General features: G+C 41.5%; 1 protein-coding gene across 5 annotated transcripts in view; it reads left to right on the forward strand.

Moving 5' to 3' along the window:
• Supt3h (SPT3 homolog, SAGA and STAGA complex component) overlaps positions 1–24389 on the forward strand; it is a 349478-nt gene that overhangs the window by 252710 nt on the left and 72379 nt on the right. For all 5 annotated transcript variants that reach the window (XM_028890682.2, XM_037200133.1, XM_037200134.1 and 2 more), the window contains exons 7-9: positions 15559–15634; positions 19507–19619; positions 20705–20812. In XM_028890682.2, coding sequence (XP_028746515.1) covers positions 15559–15634; positions 19507–19619; positions 20705–20812 — 297 coding nt within the window. The remainder of the gene's footprint in view (positions 1–15558; positions 15635–19506; positions 19620–20704; positions 20813–24389) is intronic.

The raw sequence follows: 24389 nt of genomic DNA on the forward strand, positions 1-24389 counted from the left end.
TGAGCTATCTCTCCAGCACCAAAATTTTCTTAATTAATTAATTCTGGTCTTTCCCATGCCTATATACACTAGGTACAATCTGAGTGCATCTAGGCTGAATAGCTTTTTATGGATTAGGTAGAAGTCTACCCACCATTTAAGGCAGTGTATGGGAAGATACATCCTGACTTGAATAAACATTTAGGATACAATGCATTTCTGAACCAGAGGATTCTGTATTATAATTTTTAAATCTTTCTGATCATAGATCTTCAAAGAGATATAACTGCATGCCCACTCTAAAATCTATTATCAAGCTTATTTTATTCAGAAATAGAACACATCTGGAATTAGAGATGATTTTATTAAGTAAAATCTGGCGCTTCTAGCTGATATGCTTATAAGGTTATTTAAAAAGATCAGATTTCCTCCTGAGTAAAGAACTTGGCCATTATATTTAAGTGTTTGTATAATTTATATTCAGGGTTCTGACAGTGTCCAGATGGCAGTTATTGTGTGCTAATTAAAAGATATATGTCAGTTGTACTACCACAAAGTAATACAATATTCGTTACATATGTAAAATACATCATGTTTTTCAGGATACTGATGTAGATAATGTTGATAGACATTACCTTTGTGACTGGTACACAGACTGTGCAAGCATAAGCACCATGGGTAAGCTTCAATTAAGTATTCTCCTGTCTCTAGGAGATGCATTATTTGGTACGTTGTTCAGAATAGTTCTTAATTCTTAATTCTCATGTTGGGAGATTTGTGGCTTCTATGCACCCTAAAGATGGAAATGGAGGTGCTGAGCCTTGGGGTCTGAAACATCAAGGAAATAAATGTGTTGACACTTTGCTCTCTGTTGGCTTCATGTTGTTTACCCTAGTGAGCTGTATGTTTTTGTTGTTTTACCTGGAGGCTAGATAACATACCACAAGCAGTTCACATGGTTAGTGTCACCACCTTGAGAGACGCAGGCTACCTCTGCATTTTCAGTCTCAAATCTCAGCAAGTGGCCACTGTTTGACCTGGCATTGTGGCTAGAAGGCAAGGTCATGCTGGACCTCTGTGACCTCAGGGGCTGTGACCTCAGCAGGATAAGCTTGCATGGGCAGAGACAGCGAGGGAGACAGTGACTGAGCTGCATACTGTACCAGATCCCTCTTCTGTTCACCACATATAGTACTCAAGCCTGCACACACACACACACACACACACACACACACACACACACAGTATTGATGTTGCAACTCTAGGTGCTTTACTTCAATAATGGCTTTGCTATTATAAATGTAATTTACTTTAAAAAGTTACAAGGGGTGGGATATAGCTATCTTAGACTTAAAGGAACATGACTTGTGAACATAAGTATAAACTCCCACTGAGGTCCACAGAATATGAAGAAAGTGAAATGTGTTTCCATCAAGTTCTTTCTCCTGGGGAAAAAATATTCTTTACAAGAACTATACCACATTTCAAGAAAAATGTTTCTTTAAATGTATTAAATACTGTGCTACTCTAGCAAATATTTAAATACTGTATTGGTTTCTCTGCAGACTTGAATTTAATTTTCCTGTTAGCCAAGATACTGAACCCTCAAATCCATTCTCATTTGCCAGCTTAAATATTTCATTTTCCTACGAGTGTGTTTTCTAAAGCGTCAAAGGCATACCAGATCTGCTTTATTTTGAAGAGGAATCCAGTGGGGGCTGTTTATTATTTTGTTTTATTTATCTTTCTTTTTTTTTCTTCAGCTAGTGGAATAGGATATGCTTCTAACAAGATAATATGAGGGTGTGTCACCATGCCATAGTACCATGCCTTTATTACCATCAGAAAATGCCCGTTAAGCTTCTAACAGGAGTTTCAGTCTTGTCTGCTGAAATGCCACATACTTGAAGTCGCACCCCAACGTTTATAGTATCAGGAAGCCGAAGTCTCTTCTCATACTGTGTGATCTCCCTTCACCTCGTCACTCAGCACACACTGCTGTGAAGAAAGGCGGGAGGCTTTACAAATATCTGACATCATTGATTGTGGGCGTTCTCCTTTTCTTCTGCTCATCCATGCTTAGGTGACACAGACATCCATCTCAAGCTTTTTTTACGCTTTTTTCACGTTGATGTCTGATTGAATACTAACATCTAGATGTACTTTTCTCAAAAGCAACTATTTGCTAAAAAAAAAAAAAAAAAAAAAAAAAAAGTTTCAGTGTGACTTTTAAAGAGGCAGATGCATGATTTGACTTCTGTGTGATTCACGAGGTAGCGTATACCTTCCCGTAGATCACTGGTAGAACTTCCATATTTCTCACACTGGACCAGATTCACTCTAGCAGGACCATGTGGAGAAGGAGCTTTGCAAAACCAGAATGTTAGTGACTCTGCTCTGTTAAATTCCCCACTTACAATGCTACCTGAATTCTCTCCTTTCTCTTTCTATTATGAAAATACAGATTCTGTTTTTAATTGTTTATTTATTTTTATGTGTATGTTGTACACCCTGTGGGGGCCATAAGAGAGCATCAGATCCCCTGGGGCTGGAGTTATAGACACTTGTGAGATGTTATATGGATACAAGGAATCAAACCCAGGTCCTCTGGAAGAATAGCCAGTGCTTTTAACCACTGAGATTCTCTCCAGCCCTGAAAATGCAGATTAATGTCACAGTCTCTCTTGCATTACAGATGTTACAGACCTCTTGAACTTGGAGGAACAAAAGAAACGTGACTGCTGAGGTAGAGTTCAGAGACAGGAAAACTAGTACAGAAAGTGATACAGCACATACCTGTGTCATACAGAGAGAGGTCGTTCACATCACACTTTGGAAATGGGTAGTTCCTAGATTTTAGGAATCTGATGGGGGCGTGGCTAGAGAGATACCTCAGCACTTAAGAGCACTTACTGCTCTTGCAGAGATCCAGGCTCAGGTCCCAACTCCCAAACTGTGCCTCACAACCATCTGCAATTCTCACCTCCAGGTGATTCATTGCTCTCTTCTGGCCTCAGTAGGCACTACATACATGTGGTGTGCACACATACATACATACATATATGCCTACATACGTGCGTTCTTTTGGGCAAAACACCCATACACATATAACAAAAATAAATAAATCTTGAGGAGTCTAATAATTGCATTGAAATTGCAATTCTTTCTATACAAAGAATGGGTAGAAATAAACTGAGGCTAATTTCCAGTGTGGAAATGAGTGATCTTTTACATCTCAATCTTGGGACCCATAACCATGAATGACCCTAAGGCTCTCAGACTGAGATGTGGGATGCAGACAGAACCGTGGAGTGTTAAAGCTGTGCTGAGGAAGAGAGACCTTGTGCACAGGTGCCTCGGGAGGTAACTTACCTAAGCATTCTCTGTCAGACAAAACCTACAGAAGGGCTTTGGCTTTCTCGTGTAACTCACTCTGTTCTCTCTAATGGCACAGAACACTGCAAGCATTCAATTGTGGTTACAATTCAGTGACACCGCTCAGCACAGATGGCATCTATATAACGATGTCTAAGCCAGCGTGGCCAAGTGCTTAGGTACCTGTGAGAGTTGTCATTTGTTAAGCTTCTTATTGGTGAAATTACACCACATTCTGAGTTCATTTAAAATATGTGTAGATTGGGCTGGAGTTGTGTTCGCTCCGTGTAAGACTGTCTCGTCCTCTGCAGGTGTGTCTTGAGTGCCATCATATATGCTTTTTCTTTATAGACTTCTCCTCAAAATAAAATCCCTTTGATGAAATTGGAGTTGATGGGCTTCCTTCAGCTTTGTCTAGGCTTCTGTCTGGTAAAGGGCTAGAATAGACTAGGTCAGGGGCAATAGTTCCTCCTTCCAGGTGGCATTCATGCTAATGTGCGTAAGTGAAAAGGGGCAGAGTCTTGAAGTTTCTCCAGTTCCTTCCTGGGTCACTCAGCTTCCTTGAGTTGTCCCTTAAACACAAGTATGTCTGGGCCTTCACTCCTGCTTCTCAGCCTTCTACAGTCAGGACAGTGTTGATGCCACTGTCCACTGTGGCCCTTTCCTCGTCTCCTGAGAAGACTGCACAAACTTTAAAAATACGTAAACTTACATTTTTAAAACATTGAAGAGCAGTGTTTTCATTTGAGACACACTACAGGTCTTTATGCAGAAATTAGTTCTGGAAATCAGCGAGTTGGGACATAAAATTAATGAATCTGTTCCTCAGTCACACACCATGGCAGACACAGCTGCCTGCCGCCTAGGATCCATGTTCTTCTTCCTGGATTCCAACCCCTAACTGGTAGCTGGATGTTGCACCATACAGACAAGCTGCCGCGTTTCTCTTCTACCTCCAGCTGAGTTTGGTCATGACCAGTGCAGAGTTAGTATAAATACTCCATAAAGATGAGGAGTGCATGTGGAGACTGGGAAGCCGCCGTGAATCACCAAGACAAGGCCACAGCCTGAAATGTCAAAGCTGGCGCTGAAGGAGACTGAGGCCCTGGTGACTTCAGCATTATGTCAAGTCTGAAGGTTATCACAAATGTTCTTTTATGTGAGGAAAGATGAACTTCTCTCTAAACAACTTTAATTTGGCGTTAGATTAAACATAGGTTGTTTTCTTAATGCTCTCAACTATTAAAACCCTATCTTGGTAAGTTAAGAATATACCTACTACTGGAATATAAGTCATAATTTAAGGTAGACAGTCTAATTTTAAATAAAAAAAAATGTGCAGTTGGAGAAGGTAAATGGTTCCCAAATGCCTAACAGTGATTAAACTCCATGTTGCCTGACACAAGGGTGTCTCATACTGTCCATTTCTAATTGATTCAGGGACATGAACTCATGGGGTGTCGAGTTGTGAAACATGCTTTTCTGTGCTGACATCCAGGAGCAGATACTTCTTAGCTGCCATGCAATGTCATCATGCCTGCTGTGTGGAAGAAGCTGTAAACAGGGCCCATGGCAACCCCCTGGAGCTTTCCACATCTTCTCTCACTGCCCATTCCCAAGCCCCACATCATCCTTTACCCAGGACATTGATTCCCCACCACATCCCCATTTAGGTAATGCTTTCTCAGATAATTGACAAATTAAGTCTGTTTTTATGCTGAAGGAATACTTTGTCGTGGGCTCTGATTTTCAAAGAATAATCATAACCACAGGACAAGTGTTAATGTCTTAATGTGTCTCTGCCTGAGAGATGTTAATTTGAGAAGTTTTGTTTCTGAAGACGCAGTGACATCAAAAGGTTGAAGAAATCGTTCAGTATTTATTACTGAGTTTCCTGCCTCTTAAGTTCCGGAAGAAAAGAGAGGAAAGGATTTGATTTTAGGTCTTTTTTATTGTTTTTTTTTTGTTTTTTTTTTTTTTGTTAATCAAAATATCCACCCTGCTACTTGTGAAATTAAAATCTGTGCTAGAGAAAATAAGTACCATCTGGGCTACATTTTTTTCTACCTCCTCTAGAGAACACTATGCAAAGCAGAGTATGCAAAGTGATAGGGCATGCTCACTTCACTGCGTGTGGGTGCCTGGTGTGAATCAGTAGATGGTCCTCATTTCAGAGTGCCGGACCCAAAAGACAACCTACAGTGTGACATCAAGTTACTCCAGTACCTAACAGTTTTACCTTCCCTTCAGAAAATTACTCAGAAAGTGTAATCTGTAGTTTTAGTACATGACTCTGGGGGGGGGGGCGGTGTAGAGAGAGTCACACAGCAATTCTCCATCTTTTATTAAACTATATGCTCATTTATATTACATTTCTAGGTCTTATTAAAACTACATGTTGCTCAGATTTGAGAGTTTCCCATTCTGCAAAAATAGAACCCAGTTTCTTATTAGGGCCACTAAAGAAAATTTCAGATGTGATTGTCTACGATTGTTGCAAGTCTTTTAAGCCTCAACAGTTGCAACAGGGAATATCAATTTCCATGGGTTCTGGGTGATTTTGGTTGATCAGATAGAGAATATCTTAGCTGAACAAGGAATATTCTAAGAGCTGGTAGCCTAGTAAGTAGCCTGATCACTGGTTATGCAGTGGGAATTAATGCTTTCTAGTAATATGTCTTGATAAAAAGAAACTCTCATGTAAGCACTAAACATATTTTACCCTGCGTACCTTAGAAGGGCAGCTAAGGTGTGTGGTGGTTGAAGAGAAATACGCCCCATAGACTCGGGTATTTGAACACTTATCTCCCATTAGTGACACTGGTTAGAAAGGTCAGAACCTTTAGGAGGCGGAGCCTTGCTGGAGGAAGTCCATCACTAGGGGCGGGCTTTGCAGTTAGCCTTGCCTCTTTTCCAGTTCTTGCTCTCTGCCTCCTTTGTGCAAAGGAGATGCAGCCAGCCCCTTCTCCCGCCAGCCCGCCCTGCCCTTCCCACTGTTATGGACTCTAGCCCCCGGGCCAAAATAAACTGTTCCTTCCTTAATTAGCTCTTGGTTACGATGTTTTTATCACAGCAATAGAAAAGTAACTAATACAGCATATTTGGGGTAGTGGTGCTGGGTGAGAAGTGTGTAAGAATTCTAGACTATTTTTTATAATTTTTCTATAAATCTAAAATTATTTCAAATGGTTTTGTATTGAAAGCCAGAGAGAGGAGAGAGGAGTGCTCTCGAGTGTGGAGGAGAAATGATAATGGCTGACCGTCCTCGCTGGCGCAGTCATGGAGAGGGTGGACATGACATTGAATCAAACTCAGCTGCTGTTCTGTGTGCTGTGACCCTTCTCATTTGACTTTGCCCCTCTTCCCACCTCTGATCACCTTTTCCTTTCCTGCCAGAGTTGTTCTTGTTTCTTTAAAGCTTTTGTGGTTACTTTATTTAAGGTGAAATGTTGGCTCACTGTTGCCAAGTTACTAAAACAATCCTCCTTTCTTCATGTCTCTCTGTAATCCATTCCACACCCTCTGGGCATGCCGTGGTTAAGCCCTCTTACCTAAGAGCTGGGCCTAATGGCCACTGACATTTAATCAAATAACAGTTATAATACATTTACTCAGAAGTAAAAGTAGAATAAAATTTGGGCACGGACATCTAAGAGAATGGGGATTTCATCATCAGATATCTTAACAGAACCCATTTTGTTAAATAACCATAATTACAGGTTTTGCATTTATGATTCCAGAGGATTTTGCTGTTCTACATTCTTTGAAGCCTCAGCGGCCATCATTGTGCTCGGGCTTCTGGAAAGACCTAGAATGGCTCTAAAGCCAGCCAGGGCTTCTTCAGAACACCCGTCCTGGAAGACTCATCCAAAGGCTTTCCGCTCCCGGTTATCCAAGCCTGACTCTTGCATTCTGACAGCTGTCCTGGGATCTGAGGAGACAGCTTAATTGGCAATGTTCCTGCCTTGCAAACAGGAGCACCTAAGTTTTATCCCCAGAGCCCACATAAAAAGAGGGGTGTTTTTTATTCCCAGTGCTGAGAGGGCGAAGATGGGAGAATCCCTGGGGCTTTCTGTCAGCCTCTCCTTGTCGGTGAGCTCCCTGTCTGGAAGAAGAAAAGAAAATGGTAGATAGTGTCTGAGGAAGAAACACTAAAGGTTATCTCCCTGAACCTCTACACACTTATGTGCACGTATGTGCACATACAGGAACACATACACACACACACACACACAAGTGTTTTGAAATATATAAGTAGATTTAAGATAAGTGTTTAAAAGTAGTATTAAAAGTACTGATTTTTCTGATCATATGAAGATTTGTGCTTTTCCTCTTAAATATTTGAGAATGTTTCTGTATTGAATTTGACACAAAAGTACTTTTGATTCTTGTGCTTACTGCTCTGTTCTCACGGTAGTCATGTTTGGTGAAAACTGTCGTTTTCTCTTAGTTTCTGTGACTAAGTCTGACGTTTCAGAAAATCATTTTCCCCTTTTGTTTTGTGCTGACTCGTGCCCACAGCTGGCTCAGTTCGCGCATCTCTGACTCATGTCAACAGCTCAGCTGATGGTGAGGAGAGAAAGTGTAGCTCGGAACTGCTGAGAGTGTTCCCATGGGTGAATGAACAGTTGAACTTGGTTCACCTTTATCTCCTCTGTAAGACATTGTCCGGAGAAGGGTGCCCATGCTGAAGACTTCATTTCTTCAGTGGCTCTTAATGTAATAGACGTTGTTAGTACTCTGTTTATAGTTTCTCTCTTTTTGATCATGAGGTGGGGAAAGGGCTGGAAGATGTTTTCTTTTTTGGCTTTGGGAGTTTGCTTTGTTTTTGTTGTTATTATTTGTGTGTTGCATTATGTGTGTGTTTTGTTTTGTGAGACAGGGTCTTATTCTGTAGACCAGGTTGGCATGAAACTCACTGTAGAGCCCAGGCTGGCCTCACATTTATGAGCCATCGTGCCTGGCCTTCTTTTTGAGTGTTTAAAGCATGTAATTCAGATTTACTGCTAGGTTGTGTGACAGCCCCCTTTTTTAGTGAGGAGTGTGCTGGAACCGTGCTGAGCTGACGCTGCCTCCTCCTCCTAAGGTTTGAAAGTATCAGCCTTTCCGACTACAGCGGGAATGCCCAACTCACCGGGGTGTGCACACTGTTCTGGGGGAGAATCTGTTCTCTATCAACCCAGCCTGGAAAGAGCAACACCGCTTAACAAGGCGGCCTGAGCCGGGTTCCATGCAGTCGTCTATATGTACACGTCCAGCAGCAAGCTAATGTTTTCCCTACGGAGACCAAAATACCTAAGAATGTTCCTTGCATGTTTGCCTCCCCAGAGCTAGCCATGACAGCCCATGCGGTAGTCTGGAAACCTCTGAGAGCCTTCGGGAGTATTACCAGAAAAGACCTCTCCCATAACTTAGCCAGGAGTCATCTTTTTGATAAACACACACACACCCCACCTGAAAAAAGAAAAAACACAAATAGATGTTACAGTGTCCTCGTTCAGAAAAGGGACCGCTCTCCTGTCATTTCTTTAGAGAGCTGGGTTAGACAAACATATGAACAATTTTTTTTTGTCAACTTGAGTATTCCACATCATGTTACAACTTTAGGAGCAGTAATAAAAATTAATACTAACACTAAACATGGATTTAGGACCAAGTATGGGTGGACTTAAGTTGTTGTTTGTTTGTTTGTTTGTTTTTTAACAATAACCTCTCATTAGAGAGGACATTTTATCCCCCAAAAAATTATTTTACTTCGTATTTAATTTTTTCCTGCTACTAGCCTAATAAATTCAAATGAAAAACCTTAAACAGACATTTCAAATATATCCTTTTAATTTTTAAGACTGTGTTTTTCATTATGAAACTAATTTATGACCATTCTTCATATCTAAAAATACACAGAAAAGATAAAAATTCCTTTAGTCACATGAATTAATGGTTTTTGGTCCAAAGGTATAGACTGAAATGGAAAAAGAAAATCCCACTGAAGCAGCTCTGCTGCTGTGACTAATGTAACGGACACTCTTGTGTGTTTTCTCAGTCGGTGGTGGGTGCTCTGTATGGAATCACTCATGTGCCATACAGAAGTCCTTCTAGAAGCCTTCCTTCTGGAAGCCCTGGAGTCCACAGCCGTTCCTTCAGGAACCTTTATAAGGTGCTCTAACTCCTTCTTAAAGCCTTTTACACATCAAATTGCTATATTATAAAAGCCATTCTGGGTGAAAAAAATTAATCACTAGATCACATTGTTGTTTTTGTTGTTTTAAACAGGTCATGAAATAGGAAGTACGCTGTAGTTTATTAGGCTGTGAAAACTGTGGCTCGAGTGAGTCAACCTCTGGTTCAGGACTATGTCTTTCAAAAATATGAATTGTTTCCCTAAGTGTTACCATAAGTGTGTGTGTGTGTGTGTGTGTGTGTCTTATGACTTCTGTAAGTCAAGCAAAATTAGCTCAAAAGGAAAGATTTTCTTCTAAAAATCTTGTTTTTATTCATTTATTTTATCTATTTATTTACGTTATTTTTGTTTAATTACTTTTATTTCTGGATATGGCAGGACATAACTGTAATCCCTGCACCTTAGAGGCACAGACAGATGTTCTAGGTTAGCATTATCTACATGGGAGACACTGATTCAAAACAATATAAACAAACAAACAACAAAAAGAAAACTTTTTTTCTGGTTCTAATTCAAGAACAGTGTGTGCCTAGGTAGGATGGCCTGGGGCCGGAGCAGGTCTGTATTGGGAGGGGTGGTGGGTAGCCATTTGAACTTGAATTGATATGGTGTCCGCTGGGTACTTGTTTTAGTTTACGAGGCAGAGCTGTGAACAGAGTCTATGGATGAAGGAGGGTCTTTCCATAAACCAGGGCCTTTTTTTGTTTTGTTTTGTTTTTCTATAAAGTAGTTGTTCCCAGAATAGGCTGTGAGAGGAAAGACCTGTGGATAGAATCAGCCACCTAGTGCAAAAAGATGAGTGTTCTGTGAAGTGAAAGGGGAACTCTTACCATGTGTCTAAGGGAGTCTCGCTTGATGTGGTAGGTAACCTACTCAATTACAGACTGATGCAGCAGGCAGAATGTGTGTGTGTGTGCGTGTGTGTTCTGAGGTTTCTCTGCAGCTCCTGAGACAAACATGCCTGCCTGTCAGACATTACCTTACAAACTGGTGTAGGAGGCGTTTCTTCAGTATTGGGCATGCTTACTGCTGTGTCCTTCTGCACACGTAGAGTGAACACACAGACTGACACCCAGATTGTCCCATGTGTTGTCGCGTTCAGTACTACCACCAGCCACTCCAGTTGGGGTTTTCAAGTTCGTCTTCTGGTTCTGATCCAGTGTAGGGGGCATTACCATGAAGATGATACTTTTCCATCCAGAAGGGGCTTCACTTTCAGTTGTGAAGGTTCTAAGAGTAATCAAAATAAGAGTTTTTTAAAAATGTATGTTTTTGAGAAAGAAACAACAGATAAACTTTTATTTGGGTTTGAAAGTTATGTTCTGTGATTCTGAGTTATTCAAGAAAAATAGATGTCATGTGTGTTGAGAAGCTTCCAGGAGATCTGACAGCACATAGCTTCTGTAACCTTTGAGCATGCTTTGGTGAAAACACATGGAGAACATGAATAGAGCTGTGTGCCACATAAGTCACCCAGATGCTTAGGCTGTGGCAAGCAGCGACTGTTGCTGCTAAAGGTGCTCTTCAAAGGCAACCTGGCCTGAAGTACTGAGGATCCGTGATGTTCAAGATACTGGGGGAACAAAACCACAACCAAGTTCTACATAGTACCGCTGGGATGCAGATACTTGCTTTCCTCTTTGCACTTAGGTAGGATCCAGAAAATGACCCCATCTAGCATACGATAAACAGGATGGGCTGTAACTTCTTGGTAGTGAAATGGGTAGCTACTGACATAACCATTCCCTATTACCATATACATACATTATATCTGTGTGTGTGTGTGTGTGTGTGTGTGTGTGTGTGTGTGTGTGTAAAATCAAATGCTTAGAAGACTCTAGCAATAGTAACTTGAAAAACAGTGCTTTCCAAATAGGCTCTTATTTTGTTATATAATAATACCACAAGCTTTAATTGGAGGAAAAGTATGGTGTACATTTTTCTGAATGCTGGAGATCTGAATGTTGTTTGATACCCAAGGAAACTGGGCCATTTGTGGAACTGGCCTTGAGGATACAGAGCTTGAGTCATCTGCAGATGGCCTTGTGCTCTTGTGGCTATCTGAGCTAAAAAGAGCATTGTGTAACATGAGCATGCCCATGTGGAGAAATGGTAATCCGAGCCAGCGACCATTGTTCATCGATGCTCACTTCGGGGATTTGTGCCTCTAATATTCTAAAAACATGAAGGTTTGGTTTGCTTTGCTCTGGTGAGGACTGGGTAGTTGCTTACTTAGTTTTTTGAGAGAAGGATCTTACACTACTCAAATTTGTGATCCTCCTGCCTCAGCCTCACAAGCACTGGGATCACAGGTATGTGGGAGCATACCCAGGCAAAACAGGCTTTTTTTAAATTCTACTTTCATGATCATATTGAATAATCAGTTAAACTTGAGAACTCCCTTTTAGAGAGACACTTTTCAAATTAAGCTTGCAGTTTGGCGTTTGGTTCAGAAGAAGCCAGAACATGAAGGGAGCACACTTCCGGCCATGGTTCTCACAGTGCACACAGGCCCCTTTCTGGGACACCTGTGAGCCTGGGCTGGCTCTTAGGAGCCTGACCTCCCTTCCAGCTGTGACTCTCTGCTGTGACTCTCTTGACTTCACTTTTTATCTCAGAGGTTGTGTTTTCTGGGTAGAGAAGACATTGCCATCAAGCCACATCATTATACAAAGCTGGGGAGTTCTTTTCCCAGGAGGTATTCGGTACCCCATTAGAAAAGGCCCGTCAGTGTTCACGGTAGAATGTACTGGCGTCCGAAGGGAAGCGGCAGGGAGTGGAATTGGGGCACCACGGAAGACAGGAGCCATGATTATTTAATATATAGACAGTCTCTTGATTCTTTTAAGTAGAACTTCATTTTCAAATCTTCTTACTCTGACTGGAATTCATACAATTTGGTCATAATTCTTAAAATTCCTGGTCATAGATCATCCCACAAGGACATTAGAGTTAAAAAATGTAGTATCGTCTAGAATAAGTTTTTGTAATATAAATACACAGGCTTCAGGCAAATGGCATCTCTTCTAACCTCAGTTTCCTTATCTTTAAAATGAAGAGGCTTGAAAAGGATGCACTTTAAGCTGCCAGTAGTTCTAACACACCATGCCAATAAATCTTTACTGCAATCAGCCACCCTGCGCTGAGTGTTTCCTGTGTACTAGGCACAGGGTAAATGGCTTCTTCCTGTGAGTGCCCTAGGGCCAGCTTCCTGGTGCTGCTCAGATCAAAGGGTGCTGCTTCTGTGCTAAAGGAACTGAAAAGAACTGAGAGGAACAGCCCAAAAGGAAGAGGCACTGGCGAGGGTGTCCGGGGTGCCGGAGAGCAGAAGGGCTAGCTGTATAACGTAAAGTCCTTCACGTGTCGCAAGTCTCTTTAAAATGCCCTCAGATGATAGGCTTTGCAGGACAAAGTCTCCCAACTGCCACACACTTCATTTAATTAAAGCTGGCCACCCTGGCAACCTTATTCTCTCAGGGTAAGTTCTCCTCACTTTAAAAGGCTAAAACTCCTAATTGCAGACACACCAACTATCTTAGCATGTGTACTAAGGAAGCCAAATGTTGATTGCCCAACTCAGCAGAAGGAAGGTATTAGGAGCTCCTTTAAGACAGTGTGTCTTTGTCTAAGTGCTTTCGGTCTAGTCCTGTGTTGGGGGAATGTGGTGGCTGCTTTCAGGGCAGCACATAGTGTGGGAGTCATAGCTACTGAGAGCTGGCTGTGTTACCTGCCCTGGTGAATAAAATGGTGGCATTGGTTCATTGCTTATTTACTATGTGTCAGGTATTTTTCTAGGATCTAGATATTCAGACCTAGAGGTTCTCATTATAATCGTGCGGCACGTGTGCGCACACGCACACACCCCTGAGAAGTTCTCACTATAATCATACAAACACGCATGCACACATCTACATAAATACATAAGAATGATGCAGGGTTGTCAGTGTGGAGATTCTGTTTTTTTGAGACAGGGTTTCCCTGTGTAACAGCCCTGGCTGTCCTAGAACTCACTCTGTTCACCAGGCTGGCCTCGAACTCACAGAGATCTGCCTTCCTCTGTCTCCCCAGTGCTGGGATTAAAGGTGTACGCCACCAGGCGGGGATTTCTTAAATGAACACATCAGTAACCCACTGGCCTTGTTCATAACCTAAACACCCTCACTAGTTTGCTTTTGATTTTCCATAAGCAAGTAGTTATTGAGTCATATCAGCCACATTAAAACAAGAGGCCAGGCTAGGGGGTGGCTCGTTTGGTAGACTGCTGCCACCCAAGCCTGAGGACCTTCGTTCAAATCAAGTACAACGCCGGGCCTAGTAGCGTGTGCCAGTGATTCCAGCAAGGAGAGGGTGGGAGGGTGGGGGAGAGCAACAGGCAAGCCTGGAAGCTCCTGGGCAAGCCAGCCTGGACTGTGTGAGTGAGGAGGGTCCCAGGGATGCTGTCCAAAACGAAAGAGGGGAGATGCCTGAGGACCAACACCCAAAGCTGTTGGCTGTACACAAATAAATAGATAGATATGAGGAACTAAATCACCTGTAGGTGTGTGGGTGTGTGTGTGTACACACTACCTGTGTATAATACTTGCTTGTGTATGCTCAGAAGTGACACTTGAGCCAAGCAGGTAGATAATCAAGAGAAGTCTGGATTTGTGTTCACATGTTTGTGAGGCTATTTAGTTGGAGAGAAAGGAAGGAAAGAAAGGAAGGAAGGAGGCGGGAAGTCAGGAGGTGAAGAGAAGAGGGGAAGAAGGAAGGAGTCAAGAAGAACAACGCTCTCGAGGAAGCCCACCCCTAGGTGTCACTTTTTCCTCACTCCACCTCTTCTGTCTTTTCTGTGCTGAACAGGACATCCGGTAACAAACCTGGGTACTGATTATTCAGCTCAAATCAGACAAGAAAAAAAAAAAGTAATGTGGCCATTACAAACATCATTCTTGAGTACACCCACAGCTATGAGAAAGAACATTTGCAGAAAGTCCTTCCACTGCAGAAAAAAATGTAAATCTCAGGGAATTTTTTCCCTTTACTGGTCAGACGTCCCTTCCAAGAAGCACCAGGCTGCCTCATCCCAACCTGCTCCCCTTACCAAGGAAGCGGAAGCGGTCGTAGCCTTTGCCACCAAACCATGGGTGAAGTATAATTATGCTACCTCTGTGAGACAGTGTAGGAGCAAACATTTGCTGGACTGAATCAAAAAAGCCACGAATGCAGCCAGCCCAAGCTGTGAATCATCCAGAGACTCAGATTAAAGGAGTTGTGTTATGTTTACCTTTCTCCTTATTTTCTTTGTAATGGAGAAGATTGACTTTGTTAACTCTGGCGATGTGTTCTGAGGGGGATCTATGGATTTCAGGCCTTGACTCCTGGTTTAGCATTGCCACATCACAACTGTAAAGCAGACGGACAAGGAGCGGTCCCTATGGTTTTGATGTCTGCTCTGTCCTCCATGCACAGTCTGCTTTTGTTTTAAAAGGATGGGATAAACAGAAACGGTCTGTGTATTGGCGAAGTAATCAAGTCCTTGAGTTTTAGCTTCAATAACAAAGGAGCAGAAATGACTGTAAGCTTTATTTCCAAAAGAAAGACACTTACAACTGCTATTTTTTACTTCGTAATCTGTCTTTTATTTTCAATTGTATGTGTGCGTGTGTGTACATACAAGTGCGTATGCATGAATACAATGCCAATGGAGACCAGAAGAGTGCCTCAGATCCTTGGTAGCTGGAGTTACAGGTGGTTGTGAGCTACCAGATGTGTGTGCTGGGAACCAAACTGAGGTCCTCTGGAAGAGCAGTACACTCTCTACCATGGAGGCCTGGCTCCAGCCCCAGTTCAGCTCCAAACGCTTGTCATGGTTATGCAAAATAGTACATGTCTGTCATCATCCATAACTGCTTTCTTAGATTAAGGTGTGGAGCGTAATAAATGAAGCCTAAGTTTCTACTCTGGGAATGAATGCTAAGAGTCTATTTTCTTTAAAAACTTGCTTTTGTTATTATTATTTTTTTTTTTTTTTTGTCCACTAGAGAGCAGAAAGACAGACTCGAACTATGGATTCAGCTCAATATGCAGAATTCTGTGAAAGCCGACAGCTAAGTTTCTGTGAGTACACATTTAACTTCACTTATGGGTGTATGAGGGAGGAACTGTGTTACAGATACCCTAGACTGTGACATGCTCTCTGTTCTCTAGAAACCGATGTCTTCAATATATGATGCATCCTTAGAATTGTTACAGAAACAGCATCTGCCCTGGGGGAGCCTGAAGATTTTGCTCTGTTCAACTGTTATACAATCAATCATGTTAGGCGATTTGAGAGCATGTGCATACACAGACAGCCATGGAATTATTCATACAACCTCTAATCAGAACAGCTACTTTTTTCTTACTATTCCTACTTCGGTTTCTTGTTTCTTAGTCATGTTTACTGAAGTACAGTATTGCTGACCATACTGGTCCATAGTGAACATTAATAGTCATGACATTTAAAAGCTCCCAGTATTAATTATAAACCCCGACCTCCCCTTTATGCACACTCATGTTACCACAAAGTAACATCTCAGTAGTGTGTTTCATTTTGTCCTTAACCTCCTACTGTAGCATGCGCTTAGTGCTGGCCAGAGCTGTGAGTCAGTGCTCTAGCCACAGGAGTGACAGCAGCAAAGTTGGTGCCTTCCCGTCCCTGGACGGCAGTCCCGAAAGTGCTGAAGACCCTAACAGTGGGTTAGATTGTCTCCCCACAGCCCAGTGGTGACTAAGGTTCTTGGGGAAAGGTCAGAGAGAAAGTGCGATGAAAAGTCCATTTACAAATAGGACCAAGTTGCTCATGACCCTCCTCTGAGAAGTTACAGAAATGATGATGTCTGTAAATGAAAAGCAATTGTGTGGTCACGATAACCAGTACTTGATTTGGAAAAAGAAAATGAGAGCAGCATTTCAGATCATGAGGTGCAAATAGATGACACATTTCAAGCAGCACTGCCCCATGCACATCAGTAAAATATAAGAAAACATGGTTGGGAAGATGTTGTTTCCTAACAAAATGTATTTTCCAATCTGACTAACAACTTGGCATCAGACATCTGTGAAGCATTAAGTAAATGACACTTCAGATCATGGCAATTTCAGCAAATGAGAGGGTTTTGTATGGTAATTTTGGGGTTTAAATACGGCATTCAAGTATTTTATAAGCATAAATCTCCAGCTCATAAAGTAGCATTTAGTGCAGTTGAACTATTTTTTGAGTCATATTTTAAACTGACTTCACAAGAAGAAGTGGAGTGCTGCCGCACACTGAACCGATGGCCTTAGTCTGGTCACACATCTCTCATTGGGAATTAGGTTTTGTTATTTCTTTTCTGTCGCTGTATTGAGCACAAAAAACTGTAGCAGATGAAACTTAAAGTTTTCTCCTTCTGATAAAATTACAGATTAAGCAATATACTATGCATAATTTTCTTTTCTGTAGGGAGAAAGGATTTTGGCATTAAAAATATTTGCTCATATAGTATCCATGGGAGCTTCATTATGAGCCCTGGGTGGAAGAACCTGTCTTCTATGACAGAAATACCAAAGCTGAGAAAGCTCGTCCCAGCACATCCAGAAACCAGTCCTGCGCAGGCAGGGCACTGAGCACCTTGCAGTCTTCTGATGAATTACCAGGACATGGGAACTGTGACCTGCCATGTGCCTTCTTAAGTATCTGTTCATGGCAGGCCCTGGGATCACATACACACTGTGGCACATGTACACATGACTCACATACCCCACACAGACAGATATTAAAAAGTTATAAAGACTGGACCACAGAATTTCACTAAAGAAATATATTTTTGTTGGATGGTGGTAGCACATGCCTTTTATCCTAGCACTCAGGAGGCAGAGGCAAGAGGATCTCTGAGTTTGAGGCCAGCCTGATCTACAAAGTTAGTTCCAGGGCAGCCAAGGCTATTACACACACATACACACACACACACACACACACACACACACACACACACACACACACCTCAAAAAACCAAACAAACAAGATATGTGTGTGTGATTAAATATATTTATATATATATATAATTATTAAATATATATATATATATTTGATCATTTTTTTAATTTGTTATAGAAATAGATATGGTAAGTATGTTAGCACCAGGTATTTTATTTTCTGGGAATACAGTGGGTACTTAGATTTTTATATTCTGAGTCTTACAAAGACACTGCTAAAATTCTCTCACTCAGGGTGGAGATGTTGCTGAAAACTAATAATGATCCTTTGCTTATCTTAAAAATCAATTGCTTAGAGCAGTCTCATGTGCTTCTGTGTTCTGTCCGAGGAAATGGGGGAATAAGGTCCACGTTACTGATCTTCCAGATGGCTGCCTCTTAACTTGGACTTCAGCAGTATTCCACAGATGTTGAGCAAGCACCTGTGAGCCGCTGCAGCTTGCTGAATAGATGGAATGTTGCCTGTCAGAGTATGTGAAGACTGGTTACTGTAGAGAGATAGCTTTAAGGGGATTATCATAACTCTGCCACATTTGACAGCTTTGGACATGTGCTTCAATAGCAGGACCTCATGTCTTCTGTGATTTATTTAAAGAAAACTCCTGTATGTGGAATGCATGAGATTCTGACTAGAGCCAAACAGCATGCTTTGAGACTTTTACAGACCAGGAAGGCCAGAGTAGTCAAAAGGATAGTCAGTGGGTTTTTTTAAGATTCCCTTACAGATGTGATAAATTTTTACTACCCACCTTTTCCCTCTAAATTACTAGATAAATTAGTAATATCTATGGAAGGCTCTGTGCTAAATTCAGCTCTGCTTAGCACTGGGACAATTGCAATGTTGGGTTTTGTTTGTTTGGGGATTTTGTTTTGTTTTGTTGTTTGGTTTTAGTGTTTCAAGACAAAGTTTCTCTGTGTAGCCTTGGATGTCCTGAAATTCACTCTGTAGACTGTAGATGAGGCTAGCCTCGATCTCAGAGATCCTCCTGCCTCTGCCTACCGAGTGCTGGGATTAAAGGCATACGACACCACCAGGCCAATAACAGGTATTTAATGAAAGGTCTGTGTACTGCTTGGTTCCATATCTACATGATACAATTAGGTATTCAGGAACTTCAGGCATATTCTCTGCCAACAACAAAGAACTGTGGTCTGAGAAATCTATGCATACATGAAATATGTATGGTTACTTCCATAAATGATGTGAGAAGTCTATCTTTGGCCCAGATGGTCAGGATTGCTGTGAATGAAGAGGAATGATAGGAGAGCAGACAGGAATACAAGGGACTAGATTCAAGGCCAGCTCAGTTTTGAGGCCATGAGGGCAGGTTGCAGTCAGTTTGGTTTGGAGAGTCAGGCCTAAGGATTTTAACATCTCTGTAGTCAGCAAAGACATAAGTACAGGTTATCTCAGGCCAGCAATGATTTGTTTCATTCTCAATTCACAATTTTGAGCCTCTTTTAGTAGTAGGCACATTTTGAGGATTGGAAATGTAGTTTCTTTCTCTGTATTCCTTCATAACAGCTTTTTCTTCCAGAATTTTATTTCCCCAAGAATAAAGTTGCATGGAGAAAGCAGCTTTTCTGTGATAATAACTAAGACTCTGGCCAATGGTAACATACTGTAGAGCACTGTGAGCAATACAGTGGAGAAAAGGTGTATCATGTTCTCCACCATCAAGAGGCCTGAGGTGAGAGTGTGATGTACCGGGCCGTCCACCCTAGAGAGACGGGAGATCCGAGGGCCTGAGGGACTCTTGCAACCAGGGTATTGCTTCTTAACCAAGGTTTCCAACTGGGATTGCTTGAGACTAAAAGAAATGTAGATGTTAAGAGAGCTTTCCCAAACATTGTTTCTATGAATGTTATTTCTCCTATGCAGTTTCAGGAGAAGTATTTCCAATTTCTGACAGTCATGTGAAGGTTAAAGCACATTAAAAAGTAAAACTTTTCACTTTTGTTTTAATTAATAGCCAAAAAAGCTTCCAAATTTCGAGACTGGCTGGACTGTGGCAGCATGGAGATAAAGCCCAATGTTACAGCTATGGAAATCCTGGCATATTTAGCGTATGAAACAGTAGCACAGGTAAGAGTCTGAACTGTCAATCAACTACTCCTGCTGATTTCTCCTCCCTGGGTTCATGGTCAGTTCCTTATTCCACCTGCTACTGGAATAAGAACAGCATCATTTTTCTTCTGAAACACATCATATTCTAGAATTTAGCTCGATTATGTTTCTTTGTATCACTAGTTCTGGGGGCGGGGGTGCTGTTGTTTTGGTTTTTTAAAGAATACTGTTTCTAGACCTGCACAGACTTTCTAGTCAGCATTTCAGCTCACATGCCCCACCCCTACCTGAGGAGCTTTTGACAGTGATGACTTCTAAGGGAGGGAGAACCAGTTTTCTTTAAGGTTGTATCTCCAGTTGGGTTAACATGCTCCAGTGGGTGGCCCTGCCCCCAGGAGTATATAGTCAGCACAAAATGAGCCGGGGTTATTAAAACCAAAAAGAAGAGGAGGATGGGGGTAGATCTGGGAGGAGTTAGAAGAGTTGGGAGTGAATATGAGCTAAATACATTGTTGGCATGTACGAAATTCTTGATGAGTTAACAAAAAAAAAAATGTACTTAAAATGTCTGTTCCTTTAACTTTATCCTAACTGTATATGGAATGCCCAATTTTTCTCAGTGTTGAAGTCTTACATCCTCCACAGACTTATTTAAGAGCTTGTTTCTGATCTTTGAAACAAGTGACTGTCAAAGTCTGTGACTATTTTATCCCTGGAGATATGTGGGTGTAGGATCATGGCATTCCAGGTGTGGTCCCCTGGGTATGGTGTCCAGGCCACAGGATCAGCCTCTTGTTAGCCTGTTTTGGGAATGGAAACTCCTAGACTAGCCTGGAATCCCAGGGCTGGTAGTCCAGAAATGCCTATTTAAAAAGTTCCCTTGTTGATAACAAAATGAAGTTAGAAAATCAAACATGTAATTTGTGATTGTGAATTGGTCCAGTCACCAGTCATTGAGAGGCTGTGCGCCATGTCCAAAATGGATGGCTGTATTAATATCAGTAATCATCAACATGTTCTGAATGTGTTGCTGGTTGCCTCTTCTGTGGCATTAATGGTTCTTTCCAGCTGTGTCACTTCCTATTTGTTGCTCTGTTCTTCAGTTAGTGGACCTGGCTCTTCTCGTGAGGCAGGATATGGTATCCAAGGCAGGGGATCCCTTCAGCCATGCCATCTCCGCAACCTTCATTCAGTACCACAGCTCTGCTGAGGTGAGTAGCAGAGAGTCGGGGGAACACATCTGTGTATCTGTTGCCTGTCTCCGTTAGTTTTCCTTTGGGAAACATTGTATAGGAGTGTGTAGCCTTTGCTTAGAAAATCTTAATACACTGCCCATTTGCACAAATACTAATTGACCATTTGTTATGCCGAGCCCAGAGGACCTCCTTGTTGTTATGACTTTTTCACCCTTTGGCCCCATTTTGATTTTTAAAGAATACTGTTTTTCTTTAAAGAATAAATTAAATTAAATAATTAAATTTAATAAATTAAAAAAGAATTCTTTTTAAAGAATACTTGTCTTTCCTAGCCCTTCCATGACAGACAGCTGGTTGTAGAACCTGTCCCACTTTGAGATTTGTGAAGTGAATAACTGGTCTATATCATTACATGATGATGGAGAAAACTGTTTCTTTGTAGCTCAAATGATGAGAGTTGAGGTCAATGGTACAATTTTTGCTTAGCATGCAAGAAATCAAGAGACCATGGAGTGAGCTGGAAGGGGGATTATTATCATGTAATAATTCCTAACATTTATTCATAGCCTTCCATTTCATTTACTGATTTATGTCAACAATAATTTATATTGGCCTGGCTCCATTTATTCTCAGTTTGTGCTGCTAGGACCTCTTCTGTAGGAGCTGGGAAGCCTCCGCATGTGTGACCTTTTGCATAACGGTGCACCACTTCATTTTCTAAAATCTTCTCTGCTAGCACAATGTGCCTGAAAACCAGAAATGAAACAGAACATGTTGAATACATTTGCCAGTATTAGAGTTTCTTAATAACAAAAACAGCAGTATCATATCGTTCACTCTAATAACCATAGAGAGGAATGAGGACAGATTAGGTTCACATCTGATTCTGTACTTATAAAGTGAGTTTAGATCAAGCTGGCTGAAATGCATAACCTGAACACGGCAAAGCCCACTTAATAACACACATCTACTTCCTGTTACTATCTGTGGATGAGGATAGTATAGTTTTATAAATCCCATTCCAGGTACACATTTTTTAGGGTAATTTGGGTTGTTCAGAGAGCACCTAAAGCCATTCTATTAGTCTGTGGACTCACCATGGACCGACCCCATGTTACATATTCTTCCCAACAATGGGTAGAACATATACCGTGATATCTGCTCATGTAGCATCTTAGTAACAAGCCAGAAGTCAACTCAACTTTTCTTCATAGCCCTTGGAGAATCAGATTGGCTTGAAATCCAAGTAGGGATTGAAATGTTTATGCCCATTAAAAAGGTCATACATCATTATCAGTCACCATGCTTTAAAAGTTCCTAAAGCTTACTTAGTTGATTAAACACTCTTTATTTTCTTTATGTTTCAAACCCCAATTATGATGTCAAAGAGTGCCCTTTGCAATGTCTTTGATGCTTTATGAGTATGTGTATAGTGTGCTTTCCATTAACATCAGACAAATTTGTTGTAACATTTCTAATTGAGGAAATTTACTGTGAACATAACAACCTAGTTTTTCCTTAGCATTCAAGTGATTGCTTGCAAGTCTCAGAAAACACCCCCAACATCCCCATCCCTCTTTCTTGGTTCTCCAGGGTGGCCGAGCCGCCCTGGGCAACTACTCAATAACCACAGGCGCTTTTCCCAGCTGAAGAGCAGTTCAAAAAAATGTCCTATGTGTACTGGGTTTCCTGGGCTCTCTGGGAGGTGGAAGCCTAAGTCTCAGAGAGCATCCTGAGAGACTGTCAGTGTCAGCTTGAAGCTTTTTCCTGGCCTGGCTCCACCTACTCTCCCCTGTGTCTGGTAGTCAAAGTAGACATTCATAAAGACTGTCTCCCTTCCTGCCCTTCATTATCTGATAAAACACATGCTAAGGCAGAATTCTCACTCATCAGCCTTGCAAATCAGCAGCCAGCATGAAGGAGTGTGCCAAATATGGGCCAGAGAGGCATCTGGAGAATGATAGTGCCCGGTTCAGGGAGACTGCAGGATTTGTAAAACAAACAAGCAAATACGTAAACAAGCACAGAAACCAAGTAAGTGTATCATACTGACTTCCAAATGAACCACCTAGAGAATTAAACTAAATCTCATGTGTGCATGCATGTGGACAGCAAAGTGTTGAAGGTATGGAAACTGAAGAGAAAGAACATTCTGGACCTCAGAGGCAGCAAAAGAACAATTGTACAAGGGTGGAAGTGGATAACTGTTAAAACTAAAACCTCATTAAAGAGAACTAATAGGAAGTTGCATTTAAAAAAGAATGTAAAGCCTGGGGTTGTATAGTGTTCCAGACTACTGCAAGTTATCAGACTAGCAGGATCTTGGCTGAAGGATGATGAATTCGGAGATGTTTTAGAAGATCCTGACATCAGTGCCAATGTATTATAATCAGTCACCAGGTTGATTGGGTTTGTCTTATCTGAGGGGGCATCATCCTTAAAGACTAGCCACATAAGGAACCAATCTGGTTAAGCTTGGGTTCCTGACACTAGACTAGCAAATGTAATAGCGATGGTAATAGCTACATTTTCTAGATCTTTTTTCAGCATATGGTTTACACACATGTGGACATGATCCCTTGGAGCTGTATAGATATTCCAAAATAGTTTTTTAAAAATCTGAAATCTGAAACAAAACTTACCCTAAGCATTTGGGGCAAAGAATACTCAACCAAAACTAGCTTTACTTTCTCTTGTTTGGTGGTTTCTCCAGACAGTGTGATCGACGAAGTACTGTTGAGACTGATACCAGAATTTCAGCAAGGGGCCTGCAAAATCTAACATCATTTCTTTTACTATATTATAGAGAACGTTTGAACCACAGAGCACAGGGTTAGTATGATTTCTAGAATGAGGGCAGGGTGGGTACAACTATCTAGGAAAATGACTTAGATATCTTGAATACCTGTCAATTTCTTAGAAGCCAGTATTGTTATATGACAAGAAAATGTGTTGTCCTGGCGTTTCAGCACCATCCTGTTGGGAGCACAGAGGTCCTTGCATTCAGCACTCGGGAAACCAGGAATGCTGAACATAAATGTTGTCTCTTCAAAGGAAGAGATGTACAGCCAGTTTTCTTCTCAGATGGCTAGAAACGGAAGTGGTTAGTAGCCTAGGCGACCTCTTCGCTATCTGTAGGGCCAGGCCAAACCTGTACCCCTCCTCATTTATCTGCGAGTGCAAGAACCTCTGTTTCCTAACATTATCCTCCAGGATGCCATTCACCCAATGAGCGTGTGTGAAGAGGAGGTAAGGGGCTGTGGAGGAACTCAAAAGCATGTCTGTGGTAACTGGCTTCAAGAAGTTAGAGTAATTAGCCATGGAGAAGAGGATGCTGAGAATATAATTCTTCAAGTATTTGAGATGAAATAAGTAACAGGATTGCAGTCCAAATAAATAAAAGAGCAATACTAAGGAAGGAGAGAAGACACTGCATTAGAACAGACTGGAAGACTTAGTGATCCTAAACTGATGATTCTGAGCTGTGGGGAAATGCGGGTAGCCACTGACATACACAATGTCTAACAGCCATCCCGTCTGAGGAGAGTTCAGAGTCCTTTGAAGACTTGTAAATTTAAAATACAAGCAAAAA

This window comes from Peromyscus leucopus, chromosome 16_21 (assembly GCF_004664715.2).
Source record: "Peromyscus leucopus breed LL Stock chromosome 16_21, UCI_PerLeu_2.1, whole genome shotgun sequence".
NCBI lineage: Eukaryota > Metazoa > Chordata > Mammalia > Rodentia > Cricetidae > Peromyscus > Peromyscus leucopus.